The sequence below is a fragment of the Gracilinanus agilis genome, chromosome 4 (genome assembly GCF_016433145.1).
Source record: "Gracilinanus agilis isolate LMUSP501 chromosome 4, AgileGrace, whole genome shotgun sequence".
Classification (NCBI taxonomy): Eukaryota; Metazoa; Chordata; class Mammalia; order Didelphimorphia; family Didelphidae; genus Gracilinanus; species Gracilinanus agilis.
This window is the reverse complement of record NC_058133.1, coordinates 512,388,272-512,409,156: the sequence shown is the minus strand read 5'-3', so window position 1 is coordinate 512,409,156 and position 20,885 is coordinate 512,388,272. Positions and strand designations below refer to the sequence as shown.

Below are 20,885 nucleotides of genomic sequence, written 5' to 3'. Positions count from 1 at the left end.
CCCCTCCCCCCTCCCCCGCCTGCTCCAGGCCCCTCCCTCCCCCCCTCACCTTTCTTGTCCTTCACCAGCTCGGGGTCCACCAGCACCACGCCATCTGGGCCCAAGGGAGAGAGGCACAGTGAGGAGGGGGCACTGTGGGGCGCCGGAGCCCCCCCTTAGCCTCCACTTACCCACGGGCTCCACCTGCTCCACGTGGTCCACGTAGTCCCTTTTGCCCAGGTAGATGGTCACCTGTTGGAGAGCCGGGAATGAGGGCCGGAGCTGGGCCCTGCTCGCCCCCCCCCAGACCCTGCCCCCTGCCAGAACCCAGGTTGGCCCTGTGCCGGGCCTCAGACCTGTCTCCATCCCACGAGGCTCATTGAGCAGCACTGGGTCCCACAGGCTGGAAGAGGCCCAACCTCGGACCTGAAGTTGACCAACTGCCCAGACCTGGTCTGGTTCTGGGACGCCCCCAACTCGAGGAAGGCCCCCTGCCAGCGCCGGGCACCTACTTCTGCAGGACCCACAGTGGTGCAGGTGTGGAGGGCAACGGTGGGCTACAGCAGGCATCAATGGGGTGCTGAGCATTCTGGGAGGGCCTCAGGGGTGGGTGATGGAAGAGGGCCGCAGAGGGGTGACAGAGCCTCCCCTCCAACCTGGAGGCTCCCCCACGGCCTCCACTCCATTCTGGGCCATCTCTGGTTTCTCTCTATCGTCTCTGACCTTCCCTCTCAGAACCAACCCTGTGCTGCAGGCCCCAGGCAGAGGCCAGGAAGAGTCCAAGGCCAGATGGGAACTCGGCCGCTGACCACTCCCTGCCGCTGCCCGCCCCGCCCTCATTTTTGAGCTCCCAGACAGCCACGGCTGTCTCTTCCTCATCTGGGTAGCATCTCCCACCCAGGCCCAGCTGGCCACAGGAGCACAGGGAATGCCTGAGGAGTTGGCCGAGAGGCCTGGCTGCCTGGGGCTCAGGTGCTAGGCTTCGATCCACTCACCGACTTGTCCCGGGACACCTTCTTGAAGATCACTTGGTTGGGAGCATTCTTTGTGCTGGTCGCCATCTTGGAGACGCTGCACAGCCTTTCAGGGGCCGAGTCCTCAGCTGGAGAATGATGACCTTAGATAGAGAGGCAGAGAGACAGCCTAGCTGGGGATCTGTGGGGAAGGGAGAAGGAACACGCTTAGGAGGATTCCCCTTAACCCATCAGCCCACAAGTGGGACAGACCTTGGAGGCCCGAGTTCAAGTCCTGCTTCTCTGACCCTGGACCGCTTCTCACTATTCTACTGCTCACAAGTTCACAGGGTTAGACCTCAGGCATCTTCCCTTTACAGAGGAGGAGAATGGGATGCACTTAGTGACTTGTCCAAGGTCACGGAGATAGCCATTGTCAAGGCAGAGGAGTAGCTGATCCACTTGGGTGGAGGGAGTGTCCACACTGGGAATCACCAACCCAAATGAAATGGTAGATCTGGGTCAAAAAGCCCTTCAATGTGACTGCCAACTAAGAATCCCTAAACAAACCTTAGCCTCAGCTTGCTCCTTCTTTCTTTTAACAATCTTTAAAATTAAAGTTTATTTTTTAAATGAAAAAAATTATCTTCTTTTCCCTAGTATCTGCTCCCATTGAGCAACAACAAAAAAAGGAAAAAAAAAATTATATCTATAATACAAATACATATATAAAACATAAAAAGTAAAGTACAACACTTCCTGTGTTATAAGCTGGATAATAAGATCTTTGAGATAGATTGATTTTAGGCAGAATGTCCTTAAAAAGGATGAAAGTCCCTTCTTTATGCCTATGGCATAGCTGGTAAAATCCTCAACTGGCTATCAGGAAGACCCGAGTTTAAATACCTCTTCTGACCCTCCCTGAGGGACCCCAGGCAGGTCACATGACCTGACGGAGGCTCAGATAGCTCGAAGCCTCTTGGGGTCTGGGGAGGTAAGCCAGGACACCCAAGTTTGTGCTGACACAGTCACCTTTTCTTATGTTCCAGCAAAATGGACCTAATTCTAAAGAACTGGCAGGTACAAATGAGGAAGATTTCTTGTTGCTAGAGGCAGCTCTGGCTCAGTGGTTAAGAGCATGGGGTCTGGAGTCAGGAAGACCTGAGTTCAACTCCAGCCTCCTACACTTCTTAGCTGTGTGACTCTGGGCAAGTCACTTAACCTCTGATGGCCTGACAAAAGGATCTGCTGGAAAAGGAAATGGCAAACCACCAGTCTCCTGGCCAATGGATGAAGAATGAGGAAGCAGGGCAGGTTTCCCTTTTTGGTCACCCCATCCCATAGCATGTTCATCACACAGAGGAGTGAGGGAAGATATCACCAACCCAAGGTGCTTAAAGCAAAGTGAATTTAAAGTTTAGGCCCATCACTATCTTGTTTCTTGTGGATAGATTGGAATTTTAGAAAACCAGAGCCCAACTACCTTAGGCAAGAAAGGATTTTATCCAGGGCCATCTTGAACCTCATTGACTCCCAATTCCTAAACTTTTTTGATTGTGTATACCATTTGTAAAACAATTTGGATGTGGTATCTGTTGGTGACAGAATAATATTGTGCTAAAAGGAATAATGAACTGGAGGAATTCCATGTGAACTGGAAAGACCTCCAGGAATTGATGCAGAGTGAAAGGAGCAGAACCAGAAGAACATTGTTCACAGAGACTGATACATTATAGCACAATCGAATGTAACTGACTTCTCTACTAGCAGCAGTGCAATGACCTAGGACAATTCCGAGGGACTTATGAGAAAGAATGTATCTACGTCCAGAGAAAGAACTGTGGGATCAGAAACGCAGAAGAAAAACAACTGCTTGATCACATGGGTCAATGGGGATATGATTGGGGATATAGACTGTAAACGGTCACGCTAGTGCAAATATTAATAATATGGAAATATGTCTTGATCAACAACACATGCAAAACTCAGTGGAATTGTGTTGGCTATGGGAGGGGGGTGGGAGGAGGGGAGGGAAAGAACATGAATCATTTAACCATGGAAAAATACTCTAAATTAATTAATTAAAAATTCAAACCTAAAAAACAATTTGGAACCAGAATGTGGATACCAACTTAATTAAATGAAATCATATTATTACACCATATACATGAACTCCTGCACTAATAATTATGCATGTTATAAAATGCAAATACATATATGCAAAATAGAAATGTAAAAGAGATGAAATAAAGATGAAATCAGAGTTGATTCCAGAGCCAATAACAAGACTTAACAAGCAGGGAAGTAACATGGTCAGCCCATGACCCATCTTCCCATGCTGAGTGCTGGGTTGGACACTCCTTGGGGTTATGCTGTGGTCTCCTGGGCAGGGCGTCCCCAACCCCCAATATAAACCATGCACTAGACAATAAAAGGGAACCCTTTTGCTTGGAGTAGCCTGGCATGTGAATCTACCCTGAAGATCCCCCAACGAAAAACCCAATCGAAAGTAAATAAAGCCAAGGAAGGGGCTATTTGTTTAATGACTTTGACTTTCCTTGGCTCCATTCTAATTTCTTGCAAGACTAGTAACATCTATTTAAAGACTAATTCCCAGTATCTTGGTTTTTACCTGGAGTTCTGCTGGGACAATAATAGCAGGATGTTGCCAAGAGGATACGAGTTCCACGTCAAGCTAGCAGTGTTTGAGCAGGATTGTTTACATGGGCTCCTTCCCTCCTTCAGATGAGAGTGAAGCCCCCCTCAAGGAATGATGAGGAGAATTTGTAGCCGATTTGGATGGGGAGTCTAATGAGCCAGGATATTGCTGTCTGGGAGATTATCCCACTCAGAACAGAAGAGAGGACCTGGATTAGTCCCTGAATCAGCAGTTCTGAGCATTAATTAAGGGACCTGATGTTCTCCCCCAGATCCATCTTCTCAAGCTCAGCCCTCAGGCTAGCTTGGGAGGGTGAGCAGGCAGGTGGTCGTAGGGCTGGGAGGTAAGATGTATAACGAAAGCTATTTTTCACTCCTCAACCTCTTTGGTTTCTTGAAAAAGACTGAATTCTCTTTCCTTGAAAAGCACTCATAAGACAAAAGGCATGAAAATCTTAGGCTTAATTAAGCTGAACTAACACTTAATGCCATCTTGAGGTCACAAATTTTAACCAAAAGGTCAGGAGGCCTGCTGGCCCCAAAGGTATCTTAGCATTAGATAATAATGAGCTTGTTTCTCTCACTAGCCATTGCCAAATTCACTTAAGAGCCTTACCTGGGTATCAGCCACAGATGGATGATCACAGGCAACGAGGCCAATCTTCCAGGGATCTTTTCCTCTCTCTATGAGCTTTATGGTCTGAGTAGGTAGTGCTCATTATCACATGGTGCAAAGTGGGTCCCTTCATGGTTTAAACTTACAGGGGGCAAAGGTTCTCATTTATCTTAAAAAATTAAAAACATTCCATATAGAGCAGGGGTCGGCAACGTATGGCTCTTTCTGCAGGAGCCATAAAGTCCATTTTTTTTCAGGTGCTGTTACAGGAGCACGAACTGTGAGCATAGTATGGCTCTCACAAAATTACATTTTAAAAAATGTGGCGTTTATGGCTCTCACAGCCAAAAAGGTTGCTGACCCCTGAGCTAGAGGATAGAAAAAATAGACTATGTAAAACCACAGATCTCTACTAAGTTTAGCTTACTTTTTAACAAAGTATACAATTCAATATGTTCAGAGCCATCCGTCCACTGTGTCTGCTTTCTTCTGTTCTCTTCAATGCATTAAAAAAATGCAGTGACTTTCGTCCTTCACTTCCTTCCTTCCTTTTTTACATTATCAAAACTTTCCCCTCCTCCCAACCTTAATCCCATGAAAAAAAGAAAAAACAAACCCTTGAAACCAATAAGCACAGCCAAGCCAAATGAATCCCCACACTGGCCATGTCTGAAAATCTGTCCCTCAGGCTACACTTCGAGTCCATCATCTCTTGGTTAGAACATGGCATTGTGCTTTATCATGGGTCCTGTGAAGTCATCAGTCCTGCTACTGATGAGAGTTCTTGGATCTTGCAAAGTTGTTTTCCTTTCAATGCAGTGGGTACCATAGAAATCAGTCTCCAGGTCCTGCCCATTTTATTCTGCATCAGTTCATGAATCTTCTCAGGTAATTGTTATTTCTGAAGGCATCCTAATCCATTACATTTATAAAACATGATTTTTTTCAATGAATCTCTTTGTTTCCAGTACTTTGTCACCAAAACAACAAAAAAACAAATATTTTTGTACCCATGAATTCTTTACAGTGTTCCTGACCTCTGGATATGTAGCTGGCAGTGGTATTATTAAGGTCAGTGGGTACAGACAATGCGGGATTATTGGAAACGGTCCCAAATGACATCCTAGAATGGCAAAGTGGATTCATAGCTCCACCAACAGTTGAATCTTCCTATCTTCTCACAGCCCCCTCTGATAATTTGTCATTTTCCATTACCATCATTTTTGTCCGTCAGATAAATGGGATGTGGAATTTCAACTCCCTTTAATTTGCATTTCTTTAATGAATTGCAATTCAAAGCAGATTTTAATAAGGTTGTTGATAAGTTGGATTTCTTTCTTTGAGAATTGCCTGGTCAGATATCTTGATTATTTACCAATCAGGGAATGACTGTAAATCTTACATGTCTGAATCAGTTATAGATCTTGGATCGAAACTTGCAGTAAAGATTCTTCCCTACGCCATTAACTACTTCTCTTTTAATTTCAACTGTGTTGATTTAACTTATGCAAAAACTTTTCCATGTTATGTAATCACAATCGTCCTTTTTTCTCTATACCTTATTTGGTCATGAACTCTTCCCAGATCCATAGATGCAAAAGGTACTTTTTCATTGCTCCTCTTGAAATGACATTTTTTTTTTAACTTGAGTTATATATCCATTGGGAACTTACTGTATATGGTGTGAGAGGTTTGCCTACACCCAATTTCCACCAAGACTGCTTTCCATTTTTCTCAGGTGTTTCTGTAGAAACTGTCATATCCCCAATTTTGGGGCAGGGGGGGGTCTTTAGGTTTATTGAACATTGTGTCCCCTTGTTTCCTTTTTTCTGTATATCCTACAACTAATCTGTCTTGCTGATTGGCTTCTCTTTTTTTTTTTTTTTGTGGTTGTTTAGTTGTTTCAGTTGTATCCAACTCTTTATGACCTCATTTGGGATTGTCTTGGCAGATACTGAAGTGGCTTGCCATTTTCTTCTCCAGCTATTGTACAGATGAGGAAACTAAGGCAAAACAGGACTAAGTGACTTGTCCAAGGTCACACAGCTAGTCAGTTTCAGAGGCTGGATCTGAATTCAGGAAGATTAGTCTTCCTGACTCCAGGCCTGGCGTTCTATCCCTGGTACCAAAATAGTTTTAGTGATTACTACTTTGTAGTTTAGTTTGAGATCTGGCACTGCTAGATCCTATTCCTCGTCATATTTTTTCATTATTTCTCTTGAGAATCTTGACTTTTTGTTCCTCCAGACTAATTTACTTACCTTTTTATTCTAGTTCTCTAAAGCAAATCATTTGGTAGTCTGGTACAGCACTGAATAAAAGTAAATGAATATAAGTAGCAATGCCATCTCTATTCTATTGGTACGGAAGATTAACTACTCTCTCCATCTCTTCTGTCTTTATTTTGGTAAAGAGTTTCTTAGTTGTATTTATGCAGTTCCTATGTGTGTTTTGATTTTAAGGTGCACTCAATTAGAACATGCATTTCTAGAGTTATTTTGACAGGAATTTCTTCAGGTATTCCTCTTGGGTTTTGTTGGCAATATGTAGAAAGGTTGATGATTTGTCTGGTTTTACTTTGTATCTTGCTTTTCTGCATGATTATTTCAATTAACTGAAAACAAAACAAAACAAAACTTGAAGAGGGAGAGTAACACCCAAGATTATTCTGGGATTTCTCAATCAAATGGGATCGTATCTAAGATCCCATTCCAATAAGTTGGGAGAAAGGGGAAAAACCCCTTTCTTTTTCTTTTTGGATGGCTGCTGATGGTCCAGGGAAGTGGTTCTGATTCTACTAGCTGCTGGCTCTTCATGTCTTTTGGGAGAGGGGAAGGAATTTGGTGAGGCATTGAGCAGAGGTATCCATATTTTCCCCCACAAATAAGATGTTATTCTTGCCTCCATGCCTGGAATGCAGTCTTCTCCTAGATCTCTGTCTTCTTTCATTTCCTATAAGAAGCCTTTCCTGACTCCCTTCCTTTTCAGATTTCTAGAATATTCCTCCGTCATTTACTTTTCCATATATATGTTTGCCCTCCCCTGCTCTCTGTAGAATGTGAGCTTCCTGAGGGCAGGGCCCATTCCATTTTGTATCCTCAGCACCAACAGCCTAACAGACCATTGTCACTTAATGCTTGTTGAATGAAACCGATTCCAGGGCATTTGTTAAAAATCAAACATGAAGCGATAGATTTGACAATCTCGGTCCCTGGGTCCATCCACTGAATTCAGACTGCTAAGTTGTGAGGTCACCCTAGATGCTGCTGAGATGACTTCACCTCTGACAACCCAACAGTGATCCGGGGTCAAGAGGATTTGGGTAAGCACTGAAGGGAGCTTTTTCCTACTAAAGCGAAGTTCACGAGGGCAAAAGTGCTGGGAAAATCATTTTTAAAAATCTATTTCTTTCCTCAAATCTCCCAGCACCGAAGGATGCGCGTTTGCTGAAGGCTACAGAAAGGCCTGCCTCTGACACAATGGCGGTGTGAATCGGGACAAATCCCTTCCCCTCTCTGTCTTGGGCAACTTTCTAAGATGGCCATCCATGGAGTTTCCTCACAAGACGAAGTCGTAGGGCTGGACTGCACCTTCTTTCCCGCACTTGCAAAAAAGTACACTATGGTTTGCCCACATTTGGCCAATAATTCTTGCTCCTGTGAAGAATCCGAGCGATCTATTCTGATCCCTTCTTTCAGGCTTGGCACACTAAAAGGCTCTGATGTTATAAATGCTTGTATAAATCTTGTTATAAATACTTATAACAAGATTTCCTCCTGTACTTGGAAGGGCCCAAAGAAACCACCTTGTCCGACCCATAAGTGACCCAAAAGCCCCTCCACGACATTCTCAACAAGTAGCTGCCCAGCCTCTCTGCAGCCCTGTGGTGTCCATTCCACCTTGGGACAGACCAGCTTCATCCTCGCATCACCCCAAATGGCCTCTTCTTGCTCCTCCCTCTGTGCCCCAAACCTGCCCTCTGGGGCTAAGTAGAAGCAGCTTCGCCCGCTTTATGTGACACACACTCAGCCATTAAGCTGTGATGTGTGTGTGTGTGTGGTGGGGGGTAGATAAAAGCCGCTTCAGTCTATCCTCCCCCGTGTATCACGGTCTTTGCCTCTCCACCTCAGCCTTCTTTCTAAAACACGGCGTCCCAAACAGAACTGAATGCTGCGATGCGGAGACATTCAGAACACGGCTGAAGGGGGCTTCGCCTTGTCCTGCCAGCCCCAGCCTGGGGGTTCCCCTGGTCGCCTGCCTCCTTTTCCTCTGAGCCATCGCTAGGCCCGCTGAACTTCTGGAATGGATTCGAGGACTGGCTGAGAACCAGTCCGGCTTAACGTTAGGTTGGCCGTTGGCCGTTGTGAGCATCTACTACATTATAGGGATGTGACCCACACTGACCAACTCAAACCAAGACCTCAGGGGGAAGCCTCTGGACAAATGCAGGCTGGAAGTTTCTCGTTGCCCACTGCATCCCTTCACTTAGCTCGGGGATGAAAGACAAATTCTCGTTAGGGCAGAGGCTGTTACCCCGGGCCTGGGATTTACGAAAGCCCCTTCTCGACGTGGCCCCAGCCCTAGCCTCCCTCCCCAGGTCGGGCTCCGTTCCAGCCAGACACTTGAGCCCGTTGGCTATTTTTCCTCTTCAGCTTCCATGTCCTGCCTCCGGACCTTTGCCCAGGCCCTCTCCTCACGTCTGCTCTGTTGAAAGCTCAGTTCAAGGGCTGCCCCGGCGGCTGCTGAGCCCAGCAGGGACTCTGAGCCCACTCTACGTTTTGCACTTCTGTCTGCTGCTAGCTCTCGGAAGGCAGGATATGGGATCGGCACCAAACCGGCTACGTTTAGCCATGCAACAGGACGGACACATACATTTACACAAAGCAGGCTGCGGGGAAGGATCCTGACGGACCTAGAATGGGTTCGTTTTTAGGCTGAACACAACGCAGCCGTACTTCCTCCTTCCCGTTGCAGCATCACATGTGTACCTCCCACTAAGGTCGCCCACAAACATTACAGGGAAACGGCATCCGAACGTCCTCGGGCCCCATCATTCCTGCGGGCGGCGATAGCAGAGCGGCTTTTTATAATCTTTCCCCACAGGTGGAATCCAACATGGAATAACGTCCTTTTCTTAGCTCATAAAGCCGTGACGAGCTCGCCAAGGTCAGAGGAGACTCGATAATCTCGAATCACTGGACTATTTTTGGCCCAGGTTTAGCAGAGGAGGAGAGCTGGCTTACCTCCGGACCGGGTGACAGTAGCCGTTTATCCTCCTGGTGACCGTTGGCAGCTTCTAACTCGCTTCGTCCTGGGCGGCCTTTTTGATTTAAGGGGAGATGGGCTTATTTCTGGGCACGGAAGTGTCGGTGACCAGTGCTTCTAGGGCCAGATTCTGGTCCTTCCCCAGGAATTCCAGCTTGTAGCAGGCGGCTGCCACTTGGGAGGACGATTGGGACGTTCGCCCTGTCAGTCGGCACCTCCCTCTCTAAGAGCAGTAAGTCCTCGCGTGAAAGCTCAAACAGCTCCATTTCGAGTGGACCTCACGGTCACGATTCCTCGTGAAGGCGGCAGGGACACATTCAGTTCCATTTGGAGACAGAGCCCCGGCCAGTCACATCCACCATGTGGTGCTGTCGGCCAAGAATCTAAATTGAGGGCTAAGAAATGATCTTGAGGAAAAGAACTCTTACGGAAGCATTTTCTGCTAATTACAAGCACAAGACCAAGATGGCAGAAAACAATGTCTTTCCCTTTAAGGCTGAAGGGGGGAAAAAACACCAGCATGAGCCAGAGAAGTGTGAAATGTTTAAAGCAGAATTTATTTATTTACAGTTGAGTTCTCCTGGGCAGCATAATAAAATAAATAAAAGAGGTGTCCAGGTCTGTGTATTTCATTCAACTCCTTTCCAGAGAGGTTGCCTGAATCAAGAAATGGGATCAGGGTAGTGTGAGGGGTGCCGAGAACAAGAGGGGAGAAGGACCAGACTGGGAGCTGGGAGGAACCGTGGGGCTCCCGGAGTTCAGCACCTCCACTTTGCAGATGAGGCGCCTGAGACCCGAGGCCTTTCAGCCAGCTCTAAGACACGCTTCCCAAACTGCAGACAGAGCAGTTTAGGAAGGAAGCAAAATAAAGTGCAAATTAGACGGAGACAATGACAGGTGGCCCAGAAGCCCGTCTGACATAATTAGAATTTCATACACAGGGGAAAGGGTCGAGTTTGGATAAACGTTGAGTGGGTCGGCTCCGCCCCGTCCCGGGCCTCCTCACGCTGCTTCTGTCAAGCCCCAGAGGTATTGCCTGGCGAAGGGGACGGGTCACGGCGAGGGCCCGAGTCCCAGAGTAATACATTCAAGGCCTCGACCCCTCGCGAGCTAGCAACGACTTAACAGAAGCCCGCTTGGAGAACACGGTGGGACGGAGCAGACCAGGAAAGGACCGAGAGGAAAGCCGCGCTCCTCCCTGCCGCGGGGCTCTCGGGCCAGCTCCGGCCTCCAGCCTTCCTCAAACTGACCCACAGACGGGGAACGTTTCCTACTCCGGTTCTCCCGTGGGCCGCGGCTAACGCAGAACGGTGACTTCTGGGAAGGGCGGCTCGAGGAGACCAGACAGAGAATGTAAACGGAACAGACGGCCAGACTTGCTCATGGCCCAAACCACTGGGACCCGCCTCTCCCTACTCCAGGTTCCCCTTAACCCAACGCCCGAGTCAGCTTGTTGGACCCAAAGAATAGTGGGCTTTGGGTCAGACCAGAACCGCGAATCATTCCTAACTCCTCAGGGATGGGGGAAAGTGCTAAAGGACAATGAACATGGATATTTGGGATAATTGGCACTGCTGTGCACGAGGGGACCCAGCCGGCGCCCGGGGCTCCAGCCCCGACATCCCCCGCAGTGTCCGATGACTCTCGGCATTAGTCCTCGAGGCTTTTACTGTCCAAGGAACAGCAGCTCTAGCCTGAGCCTTCCTCAAGCCTCCGCCGCCGGGGGCAGCTCCCCTCCAGGGGTGGCACGGGGGAGTCCGCTTTTCCTATGCCATCGGTCAGTAGTCAGACCACAGAATAGCTTTGTTTCCTTTGTCCACACTGACCACATGCGTGCCACAAGGTGACCAGGCCACCGCATTAATTGAAGAACTGAAAAACAAAAGGACCAGGAGATGATATTGAAGCATACAAAAAAATCAATTAAACAGAAGAAAAATTCCAAAACTTTGAAGTTTTTTTTAAATTAAACTCTTGCTTTCCATCTTAGAGTCAATACTGTGCATGTAAGGGTGGGCAATGAAGTGTCTGAGGCCAGCTTGGAACCCGGGACCTCCTGTCTCTACTCCTGGCTCTCAGTCCACTGGGCCACCCAGCTGCCACCCAGCTGTCCAGGGAATTGATCCTGTTGGCCAAGAATAAGCCCTCACCAGGCGGGGAAGTTAGAGTGATCCCGGGGCTCTCTTCCCCCCAAGCCTGGGGAGATGCAGACTGATGCACCAAAGGGGGAGCCCGGATTCCCTCGGCCCCTGGAATTCTCCTAAAAAAAGGAGCCCGGCTGGCCAGAGGCAGGAGCGGCCCCGCAGCGAGCTGCCCATCAGCTGAACGAAGCGGGAGACGGACGCAGGGAGAGAACACTGAGCGCCCCGAGGACGCAGGGACAGGAAGGCCGTGCACACGGCCGACCTTCTCCAGCACAGTGAGTGGCCTTGTCTGGCCGGACTACACTGATCTGGTGTGAAGCCTCTCTGAGGCTGGAGGGAAACCCACGGGAAGTGAAACCAGGAACAGTCTCCTTTGGTGATGAGGCATCTGACCTGTATTTAGATGTTTTTCTCAGCTCATTAATCATCTCTAACAGGGTTCATTCATTGGATCATCGATGCCAGTGGACAGAATGCTGGCGTTGGAGTCTGGGTTCAAATCCTACCTCTCTGGAGCTCCAGTCCTGCCCTCTAAAGTCCCTTCCAAGCTTCCAAAGCTAGGAGAGACCTAAGAGGTCACTGAATTCAGCAGATGAGGATGCTGTGGCCCACATTAAATGACTTGCTCAGGACTATACCAACAAGTAAGCATCAGAGACAGGATTTGAACCCAGGTCCTCAAAACCAAGAGCTGGGACTCTTCCTACTGCATCCTACCATCTCAGTTTCTGAATAACACAAATACATTGGTGAGCTGCTGCTAAAAAAATTCGAATCCCTTGAAAGCCAAGATGAGCACATGAGTAACCTGGCTTAATTGTGTCTGGGAGCTGTCAGGGCAGTGCCTGGAGGTGGAGGCCAGGCCTGGTGTGGTGGGGTTCGTCAGCCCCCTCAATGCCCTCCAGGGCCACCTCTAAAGGCCCCTGGCCCGGGGCCCCGTCCTACCTGTGCTGCTTCGAGAGCACCTTCTCCACCTTGCCTGTGAGCACGTTCCAGACATAGAGGGAGCCTTCTGCGGAGCCGGCTGCCACGTAGCTGCCATCGGGGCTGGAGGACATGAAAACAGGGCACAAGCGTTGGGATGTGCAAATGAGCTCCTCCTGCCCGTGTCCCTCCCCAGCCTGACCCATGTCTAGCTGAGCTTGTGCACGTGACGACCCAATTGGGCTGGGGTCCCCCCTCCATGCTAAGTCAGCCAGCAGCGGGGACCCGAGGACTGAGAGGGCCAAAGCCCTGGAGGCTTCTCAGCTTGTGGGTCCAACTTATGGGCATTCAAGAGGAGCAGAAGGGGCAGTAAAGAGGGACAGGAAGCAAGGAGAGTTGGGACAGGGAAGGAATTTTGGGGAAAATCTCTTGGACTGCAAGTTAAGTAGCCTTTGCTTGATATCCTTGACTTTCTTTAAAAAACAAAACCAAACTTAACCCTACCTTCCAATCAATACTGGGTATTGGCTCTAAGGCAGAAGAGCAGCAAGGGCTAGGTAATGTGGTTCAAGTGACTTGCCCAGGGTCACATAGCTAGGAAGTGTCTGAGGCCAGATTCGAATCCAGAACCTCCTCCCTCTAGGCCTGGCTCTCACTCCACTGAGCCTGAGTCACCTAGGTGTTCCCTGCCCCAACTTTTGAGAGGGGTCCTCTGACAAGGCTGGCAGGAAGGAAGCACCAGGTGTAGACCACCTCTCAGCGCAGTGTGTGGCCTTGCACTGCCGCAAAGGAAGCACTGGAGGAGACGGACGCCCCACCAATCCGGCTACGTCCTCACAGCCCCAAACACTGCCCTCAGCCATCTCTCACCTGTACACGACTCGGGTCCAGTCAGACCCACACTTGAATCCCGGAGCGCTGAAATCAAACACAGCAGTGCATTCAGTCAGGTCAGAGCCTGCCCCCAACCCCCAGCCTGGTAAAACCTCCCAAGCTCTAGTACGGCCCGACAACGGCCAGACAGCCCCAGGCCGTGGGTCACCTGAAGGTCTGCTTGATGGCATTGACTCGTAGGTCGATAATTTTGAGCAGATCGTCTCGGGAGCAGCTTAACAGGTCTGTCCTCTCTGGATTCAGGTCAAGAGCCGTGATCTTTCCCAGCAGCTCCAACTCTCGGATTATGCTTTCAGAGCTGAGGGAGGAGAAGGCCATGAGAACCGCTTCTCCTTTACATTAGCCAGCTAAAAAGGTCCAAGTCCATGGGCTGGCAGGCCCCTGTGCCAGCTGTTGCCCGCTGGGATCTGTCCCTTTGCTCGTTCCCCTGGCCCTGTGTGGTGGCCAAGAGCACTGCTCGGTCCCATTGATGCCTCTTGGAGGTGAGGACCTGGCTCCTGGGCTTCATGACTGGCATGTGGAGCGATAAACTTTCTTTCTTTTTATTTATTTTAAAATATTTTTCCATGTTTACATAATTCATTTCCTTTCCCTCCCTTATTCCCTCTCCCTTCCCAGAGCCAACAAGCAATTCCACTGGCTTGTATAAATGTTGTGGAGGGACAAACTTTCTAAGTGCAGCACCTCTCCATTGAGCAAACACCAAATACAGATGGATGCTACCCAGCTGTGTATCTGGTACCCTCCTCCCTACTTTGTCACTTACTGACTCCGAGATCCTCCTGAGCTCACATCTGCCTACATGAGACCATGGTCTAAGACTAGAGAGATAAAGGAAATCCCGGAGAGAGGGGAAGAGTTGGAGAATCTTAAAATATTTAAAACAAACCCTTCATATTCTATCTTAGAATCAATACTGTGTATTGGCTCCAAGGTGGAAGAGCAGTAAGGGCTGGGCAGTGGGGTTTCAGTGACTTGCCCATGGTCACACAGCTATAAAGTATCTGAGGCCAGATTTGAACCCAGGATCTCCTGTCTCTGGGCCTGGCTCTCTATCCACTGAGCCACCTAGCTGCCTCATATATAATATATATATGTATATATATATGTATATGTATATATATATTTAAACATCAAAATCTACTAGACTTATCTGGGGCTTTTCTAGAACTTTCTAAGCTGCACCCCGTCACAGGGCAGATCCTAATCCCTTGGCTCTTACGCCAGTTATTTTACCGTATGTCCCAGAAACGGATTTTCTTGTCGAAATGTCCACTCATCACACACTGTTCTGTGCAGACGATATCATTGCAACTGGAGCCAGCAAATACTGTTTTTATACCTGCAAAGGAGAACAGAGCTGACTCGTCAACAGCCCCCCCTCCCTTCACGGGGTCTCTGAATCAGCATTCTTGGGGGCCAGTCACAGAATCGTGGGGAGGCATGATTGGAGCATGACCCTGAGCCACCATGAATGCATTCAAAGAATCGTCCCTATTAGGCAGGTTCCAAAAACCTGCGCCCACAGTTCAGGCCTACTGCTGACCTCTAAGCCTCAGGGTCTGCGTCTGTAAAGTGGGATACTCTACTTAGAACACACCTCGGCAATTCTTGTGCAGAAAGTGCTTTGTGAAGCTCCAGCCCCCCAAGCACCTATCAGCTCACCACTCCTACATTTTTGTTTCAGAGTATAAAGGCGAACATGAATGCCATCTTAAGTGTAAACTGCTCCAGAGGTAAATTTTTATTCTAGAAAAGAGGTGCTCTCCCCAATTTGTGGAGGCAGAGAGAGGGGTGTACTGAGCAATGGCGAGCTTCCTTACAGACTTTGCTGCGCAGATCCCAGAGTTTGAGGGTCCGGTCATGACTTCCTGAAACAATCCGTGCGTTGTCCAGCAGGAACTTGGCAGACAGGACTTTGCCGCTGTGCCCCGTGAGCGTGTGCTGAAGAAGACAGGTCAGACAAGGGTTACCCCAGGAGACTACTGGCCTGAGCAGCGGTCCATGAGAGCCGCTTAGACTGGATGATTCTCAGGGGAAGAGAGGTGTGGGATACGGGGTAGGAGCAGGGTGCTATCGTGTCTTTGTCTGCTGGCGAAGGCACCGTGGCCAGGGGCACACTCAACCCCCACCCTGCCATGACAAAAAGAAACAAAAACAGAAACCAGGTTGTGAGAGGATGCTTAAGAATCGAGTCTGCTATGGTTCTAAGAAATGGCTGGATTATTTAGCCAGAGCCAGAGAAAGGTGAGGTCCCGTGAGGCACCGGCATGGAGAAGCATGGGCACGGCAAGACCCCCAAACCACCACTGCTGCTTCTCGTAACAACTTGGGGCCCACATGGGAGCGAAACATCTGATAGGAAGACAGCGCATGGGGCCCCTCCAAAGTCAGTGTAGCCCCCGCCATCACTATTTCTAACCATGCTAAAGAAATGAACCCCGAGGGGAGGCTTCCTGCTCTTTTCTACCCAGAGAGGCCTCAGTTTGCAGGTTTCAGATCAGGCCCATAGGAGATGTCCTCTTGCCAGCCCTAATTCCTTACTGACTCCCGCTGTTGGACACCAACCACAATGATGTATTCGCTGAAATTCGAGTGAACACACGCATGTATGTGGGATGTCCCGTGATGTCAGCAGGCCTCTGCTTAGTCATGGCACAACTAGAGCTTGACAGAAAAGAGGCAGCTGGGAATCATGAGGGTGGGCAGAGACATCTCGGGGCAATCAGACCTTTTACTGTTCATCATTGACCCCTCTTTAAATTCAAGGCTTAAAACTTGTACATGTAATTGATAAACAAACAAAACAAAAAACACTAAAAACTAAAACCTCAAGGCTCAAATGGCTCAAAATGGGATCCTCCTTTCTCTGACACAGGCCCAAGTCCCAAAGTCTTGCTTTTTCACTGAGAATTTACAAAACCATCACTGCATAGAGGCTTGACAGCCGACTGCCTTCCATGTCTGCAGGACACACTCCAGCCCTGGAGCCTTTGCCGTGGTACTCCTCCACATCTGGAAAGCTTGGCCCCCTCACTCCCACCCTGACCCCCCTGGCTTTCTACCGGACTCAGCATGTTGTCTCCTTCTTGGCAAAAGGTCTTTCCCTCCAGCTACTCTGTATGCATTCCTCATGGACTTGGTCTTATTTGCATGTTGAGAATGGAGTCTTTCCTTGTATTCCCCAAAGTGTAGCGTGGTGTCTGACACAGTAAAAGTGTAATAAATGCTTGCTTGTTGATTGTCTAAAATCAGCTGCTGAGAGGCTCTGTTTAGCTCAGGGGTCGGCAACGTATGGCTCTTTCTGCAGGAGCCATAAAGTCCATTTTTTTTTTCAGGTGCTGTTATAGGAGCGGCCCTGTGAGCACTGGACGGCTCTCACGAAATGACATTTTAAAAAATGTGGCGTTTATGGCTCTCAGGGCCAAAAAGGTTGCCGACCCCTAGTTTAGCTGCATATTAAAAATAAGCACAGCATCAATCCCTGAGGCCCATCCATGTTCCAACTATAAATGGACACCACTGATCAGTCAGCTTCAGGATGAAGGGCTCAAATTTTTTATGCATCTCATTCCAAACACTGTGTCAAGACTTCTAGATAGCAGAGTCAAATATCACTGAGGCTAGACCTTGGACAACACAAGAAAGTGCAAGGGAATGTGGCTATTAAGTGAGAATTATTGATTTTAAAAAATAAAAGAGGGTAACTTAGCCGTGGAGAGTTTTCCAGAAAGGAAAAATTCTCAATCGGTTGATTATTTCCTGGGGCCCACAATTGTGGCCTAGCCTTGAGGGGCCTTACCCGTAATCGGTTATCGTCCACAGTCCAGATCCTGCTGGCGAAATCATTTGAAGCTGCTAAGAGATAAGATCCCTGCGGGAACAGAGACACCAGGGGTCAGGGGCCCAAGGTCTGGACATCTGCAAACATCCAGTCCCAATGCTGGAGCCACAAAACTGTGGTTAATGATGCTCTGCTTTCTTCACTCCCACCCCACTGCTCTCCATTGCCCCATGAGCTCCCACGTTTTAGGCTCAGCATCCATGATGAGCAAACATTTTTTTTCTCATGCCCATTAACAAAACACCTGCAGATGATGAAAAAGCTCCAAAGCAACCTAGAAAAAGGCTACAGGTGAGGGGAAATGACCAACACCAATTAGCGCCAACAGTTGTAGGATGCACTGGCCATGGCCAGGTCAGGAAGAAGAGAAGGAGGGAGAGGGGAGGGCTATGCCACTCCAGGAAATCCTAATCTTTTCTGCTTGTTCAAAGGTTCCCGGAGGTCCACTGACTGGCTACACAGAGCTCCCAAGACACATGTTCATCTGCCTTGAAATCTCATTGCCTCAATGAATCCTTCTAGATCAGTGATTCCCAAAGTGGGCGCTACCACCCCCTGGTGGTGGCTGCAGTGATCCAGGGAGCGGTGATGGCCACAGGTGCATTTATATTTCCTATTAATTGCTATTAAAATTAAAAAAAAAATTAATTTCCAGGGGGCTAAGTCATATTTTTTTTGGAAAGGGGGTGGGAGGCCAAAAAAGTCTGGGAACCACAGCTCTAGACTAACAAAGGCAAACATTTCCTTCTCTGGTTTTAGGGACAGGTGCTGCCAAAACCGATCAAATCATGCTACAAATATTGTTTGACTCTTTCTCTGATCTGGCTTTGGAGTTAGGAGGAAAGGTTATGCAAGAGAGACAAAAAAATTCATTCGATCCACCTTAAGTACCAATCACCTGAAATGCTGCTTCGCTCTATATTTTATTGCCCAGTTTATGGGTGTCAGATTAATACTTACGGCACTGTCAAATTCAATGCTGGTAATTCCTGCATTACTGCCAGAGAGGGAGCCCTTTGCCTCACACCTATCTGCAGAAAAACAGAAAATAAAGAGATCACCATTCTGGGTTGGAAGAGATCTCAAGATGTCTTCAGAGCCAAGCTCCTCATTTTACTGAAGGGGAAACTGAGGCCCAGAGAAACTATGAGGAATGAGAGGTAGAGCCAAGATTTGAATCCAGGTTTTTGAACACCAAGTCCAGCACTTTTCCTATTGAGCCACAAAGTGTCCCAAGGCCAACGCAAACTCCAAGAATCCTGAAACTAAAGATAACTTCACCATGGGACCCCCGTGCTTAACTTCTCAGTGCCCAAGGTAACTCTCTAAGACAGTCAGGTACAGAGGGATGATGAGCATCTCTGTAGATAGAGGGAGTCTTCTGACTAGAAGTTCCCAAGGCCAAATGAAATCACAAATGAACCCACCCCAGGATCACGGTAGCAGGTAAAGGACAAGCCCAAGCAGTTCCAAGATGCCGTGGGGGCAAACTTCTGATCAATAAAGGCAATGGAACAGTCAACATGAGAACCTCACCAATCAACAAGGATTTATAAGACCTACTAGATGACAGACCCGGATACACCCTAAAGCCACAAATTCTGATTCGGAAATGTTCCGGGACTCCTTAGTAGAGATAGGAGGTACAGATATGTGGAACACTGAATGTATTTTCAGACTTTTTCAACATACCTGTCAGTTTTGTGGACTTTTCTCTTATTTTCTTAAAAAAAACATTCTTTGTTATATGAGATGCCGGGGGGGGGGAGGAGGGAAGGGAAGGACACTGGGAGAAATTAAGGCAGCATGAACCAAAAGCTGTTAATGGATATTTTTTTAAAATGGGGGGACCCCATTTCTGTATCTTTGATGCTGTCTCAACTTCTCTTCCACAAAATTTACTGGTTGTAGACTAATAAGAAGGGAGAACCCAAAGGCTTATTATCACAACCATCCATCAGCTGAATGTGATGCATTCAACAATTATATTTTTGTTCAACTCTCAGGAGACCGGCAAAAGACAACGAGGTTCTAAAACTTATCGAACCATTATCTGGCATCTTAAGCTGCTGTCATGGTGAGGGTTCAATCTTATCTACAACTCTTTCTGAAGTAATATTTTGCTGAGTAGAAAACTCCCAAACCCTAGGGGGATCTATCCCTTCTAAGTCACACCCGGCCTATGGGAAGAGGTCTTACTCATATGCTATTACCTTTTCAATTTTTTAATAGAAAAAGGATCATGTTTCAAAGCAGTAGCCAAAGCTAGGGCCACCTCTATTGAAAGAAATGAGAAACCACTTGGTAAAATCAAGAGATCTGACTCTTTTCTGTGGGAATCACAGACCCTTTCAGCAATCTGATGAAGCCCCTGGATCCCCTTCTTAGAATAATGTTTCTAATGGCAGAAAATATGCAAGATTATTACAAAGGAAACCAATCAACAGCAAAAAGAAAGCTGTAATTATTTCTCCCCCCAAATTCTCAGACTCCCTGAAATCTATCTGCAGACCCCATGGGGGTTAAGCTGAATGTTTCAGAACTAGAAAGGACTAAACTAATCTAAGTAACAGTCCAGGGGCCTCTTATTATTTTAACAACAGGTAGTGCAGCTATCTGATCTAGGGAATCAGCACAGGCTTTAAAACAGGAAATAAAAGACCTAAGTAATTACTGCTGCATAAGCTTGAATGAGTGTCAGAAGTCCTGAGTGCAAATTTCACTTTGGATACACACCCATTCACTTTGTGCCACTGGCAAGCTGCATAATGTCTCAGGGCCCAAAGGCAGATTGGAAGACTGGGATTCATCTGCAGGGAGAAGAGAGCTCCCCACAAGCACAGAATTACCCCTTGATTGACGTGGAGTCTAGGAAAGAGCCCACCAATGACGATCCAGGGAGGGAATGCTGCCTCTGGGCTCTGCCCTAACTCTGTGCGTGGCCTAGACAGAGGCAGCTCTGACATGGTCCACGGGTACAGGCCTGGCAGGTTCCTCATGCTTGCTGTTCTTAGCATTGAGGGGCTTCTGTTTTGGCTTTCAGCTGAGCTACAGTGACATTTGTTAGAAGCACAGCTGGGACTCCTGGTTCCTGAATGAAGGGAGTGCTCTGAAGGCCAATGGCCCACTCTCTGGCCTGGGGAAGTCACTTAGCTTCTTCTGGGACAGTCTCTTTGTCAAGCTCAATCTGCTGGGCTGCCAAATGAAGGACCACAGGGGAATTAAAAGGGATCCCAGCACTTGGCCTTACCTTTCCCAGGTTCTACAAAGGCCTTGAAGGCCCAAGCTCAGATTGGCCTCATTTATGACTGAAGCCTGAGCTTCCACTCCAGCTCACCTCCTTGACAGGGCCTTGCCTGGGGGCTTTCATTTTGGTTTGATGCCAGCAGTTTCTTGGGTTACTGAGCAACAGTGGAGTAGGCATGTCCCCCTAATACGGACACAGAATCTCAGAGCTAGAGAGCCCACAAGAGGTCATCTCCTCCAACCCGCATCTGGGCTCACAAACTCTAAAGGCAGCTCATTTCACTTCTGGTTAGCTAGAACTTGGTCACGTACACCAAACCTAAATATGCCCCTGTGTAACTTCTATCCACCACTCCAAGTTC

General features: G+C 48.1%; 2 protein-coding genes and 1 non-coding gene across 6 annotated transcripts in view; all 3 read right to left on the bottom strand.

Annotated features, from left to right (window-relative positions):
- SAG (S-antigen visual arrestin) overlaps positions 1–1,040 on the bottom strand; it is a 19,855-nt gene extending 18,815 nt beyond the window's left edge. Inside the window, exons 1-3 of the mRNA XM_044676554.1 lie at positions 975–1,040; positions 171–231; positions 50–94 (exon numbers count right to left, since the gene is read on the bottom strand). Of these exons, the coding sequence (XP_044532489.1) occupies positions 50–94; positions 171–231; positions 975–1,040 (172 nt within the window). The remainder of the gene's footprint in view (positions 1–49; positions 95–170; positions 232–974) is intronic.
- An 8,969-nt stretch (positions 1,041–10,009) lies between these two features.
- The window catches only part of ATG16L1 (autophagy related 16 like 1), a 30,935-nt gene continuing 20,059 nt past the window's right edge, over positions 10,010–20,885 (bottom strand). For all 4 annotated transcript variants that reach the window (XM_044673304.1, XM_044673305.1, XM_044673306.1 and 1 more), the window contains 8 exons: positions 18,238–18,308; positions 17,236–17,307; positions 15,257–15,377; positions 14,670–14,775; positions 13,582–13,731; positions 13,410–13,457; positions 12,561–12,662; positions 10,010–11,343 (listed from right to left, as the gene is read on the bottom strand). In XM_044673304.1, coding sequence (XP_044529239.1) covers positions 11,250–11,343; positions 12,561–12,662; positions 13,410–13,457; positions 13,582–13,731; positions 14,670–14,775; positions 15,257–15,377; positions 17,236–17,307; positions 18,238–18,308 — 764 coding nt within the window. In that variant the 3' untranslated portion in view covers positions 10,010–11,249. The remainder of the gene's footprint in view (positions 11,344–12,560; positions 12,663–13,409; positions 13,458–13,581; positions 13,732–14,669; positions 14,776–15,256; positions 15,378–17,235; positions 17,308–18,237; positions 18,309–20,885) is intronic.
- LOC123248243 lies at positions 15,911–16,186 on the bottom strand. The gene has a single exon (XR_006506312.1).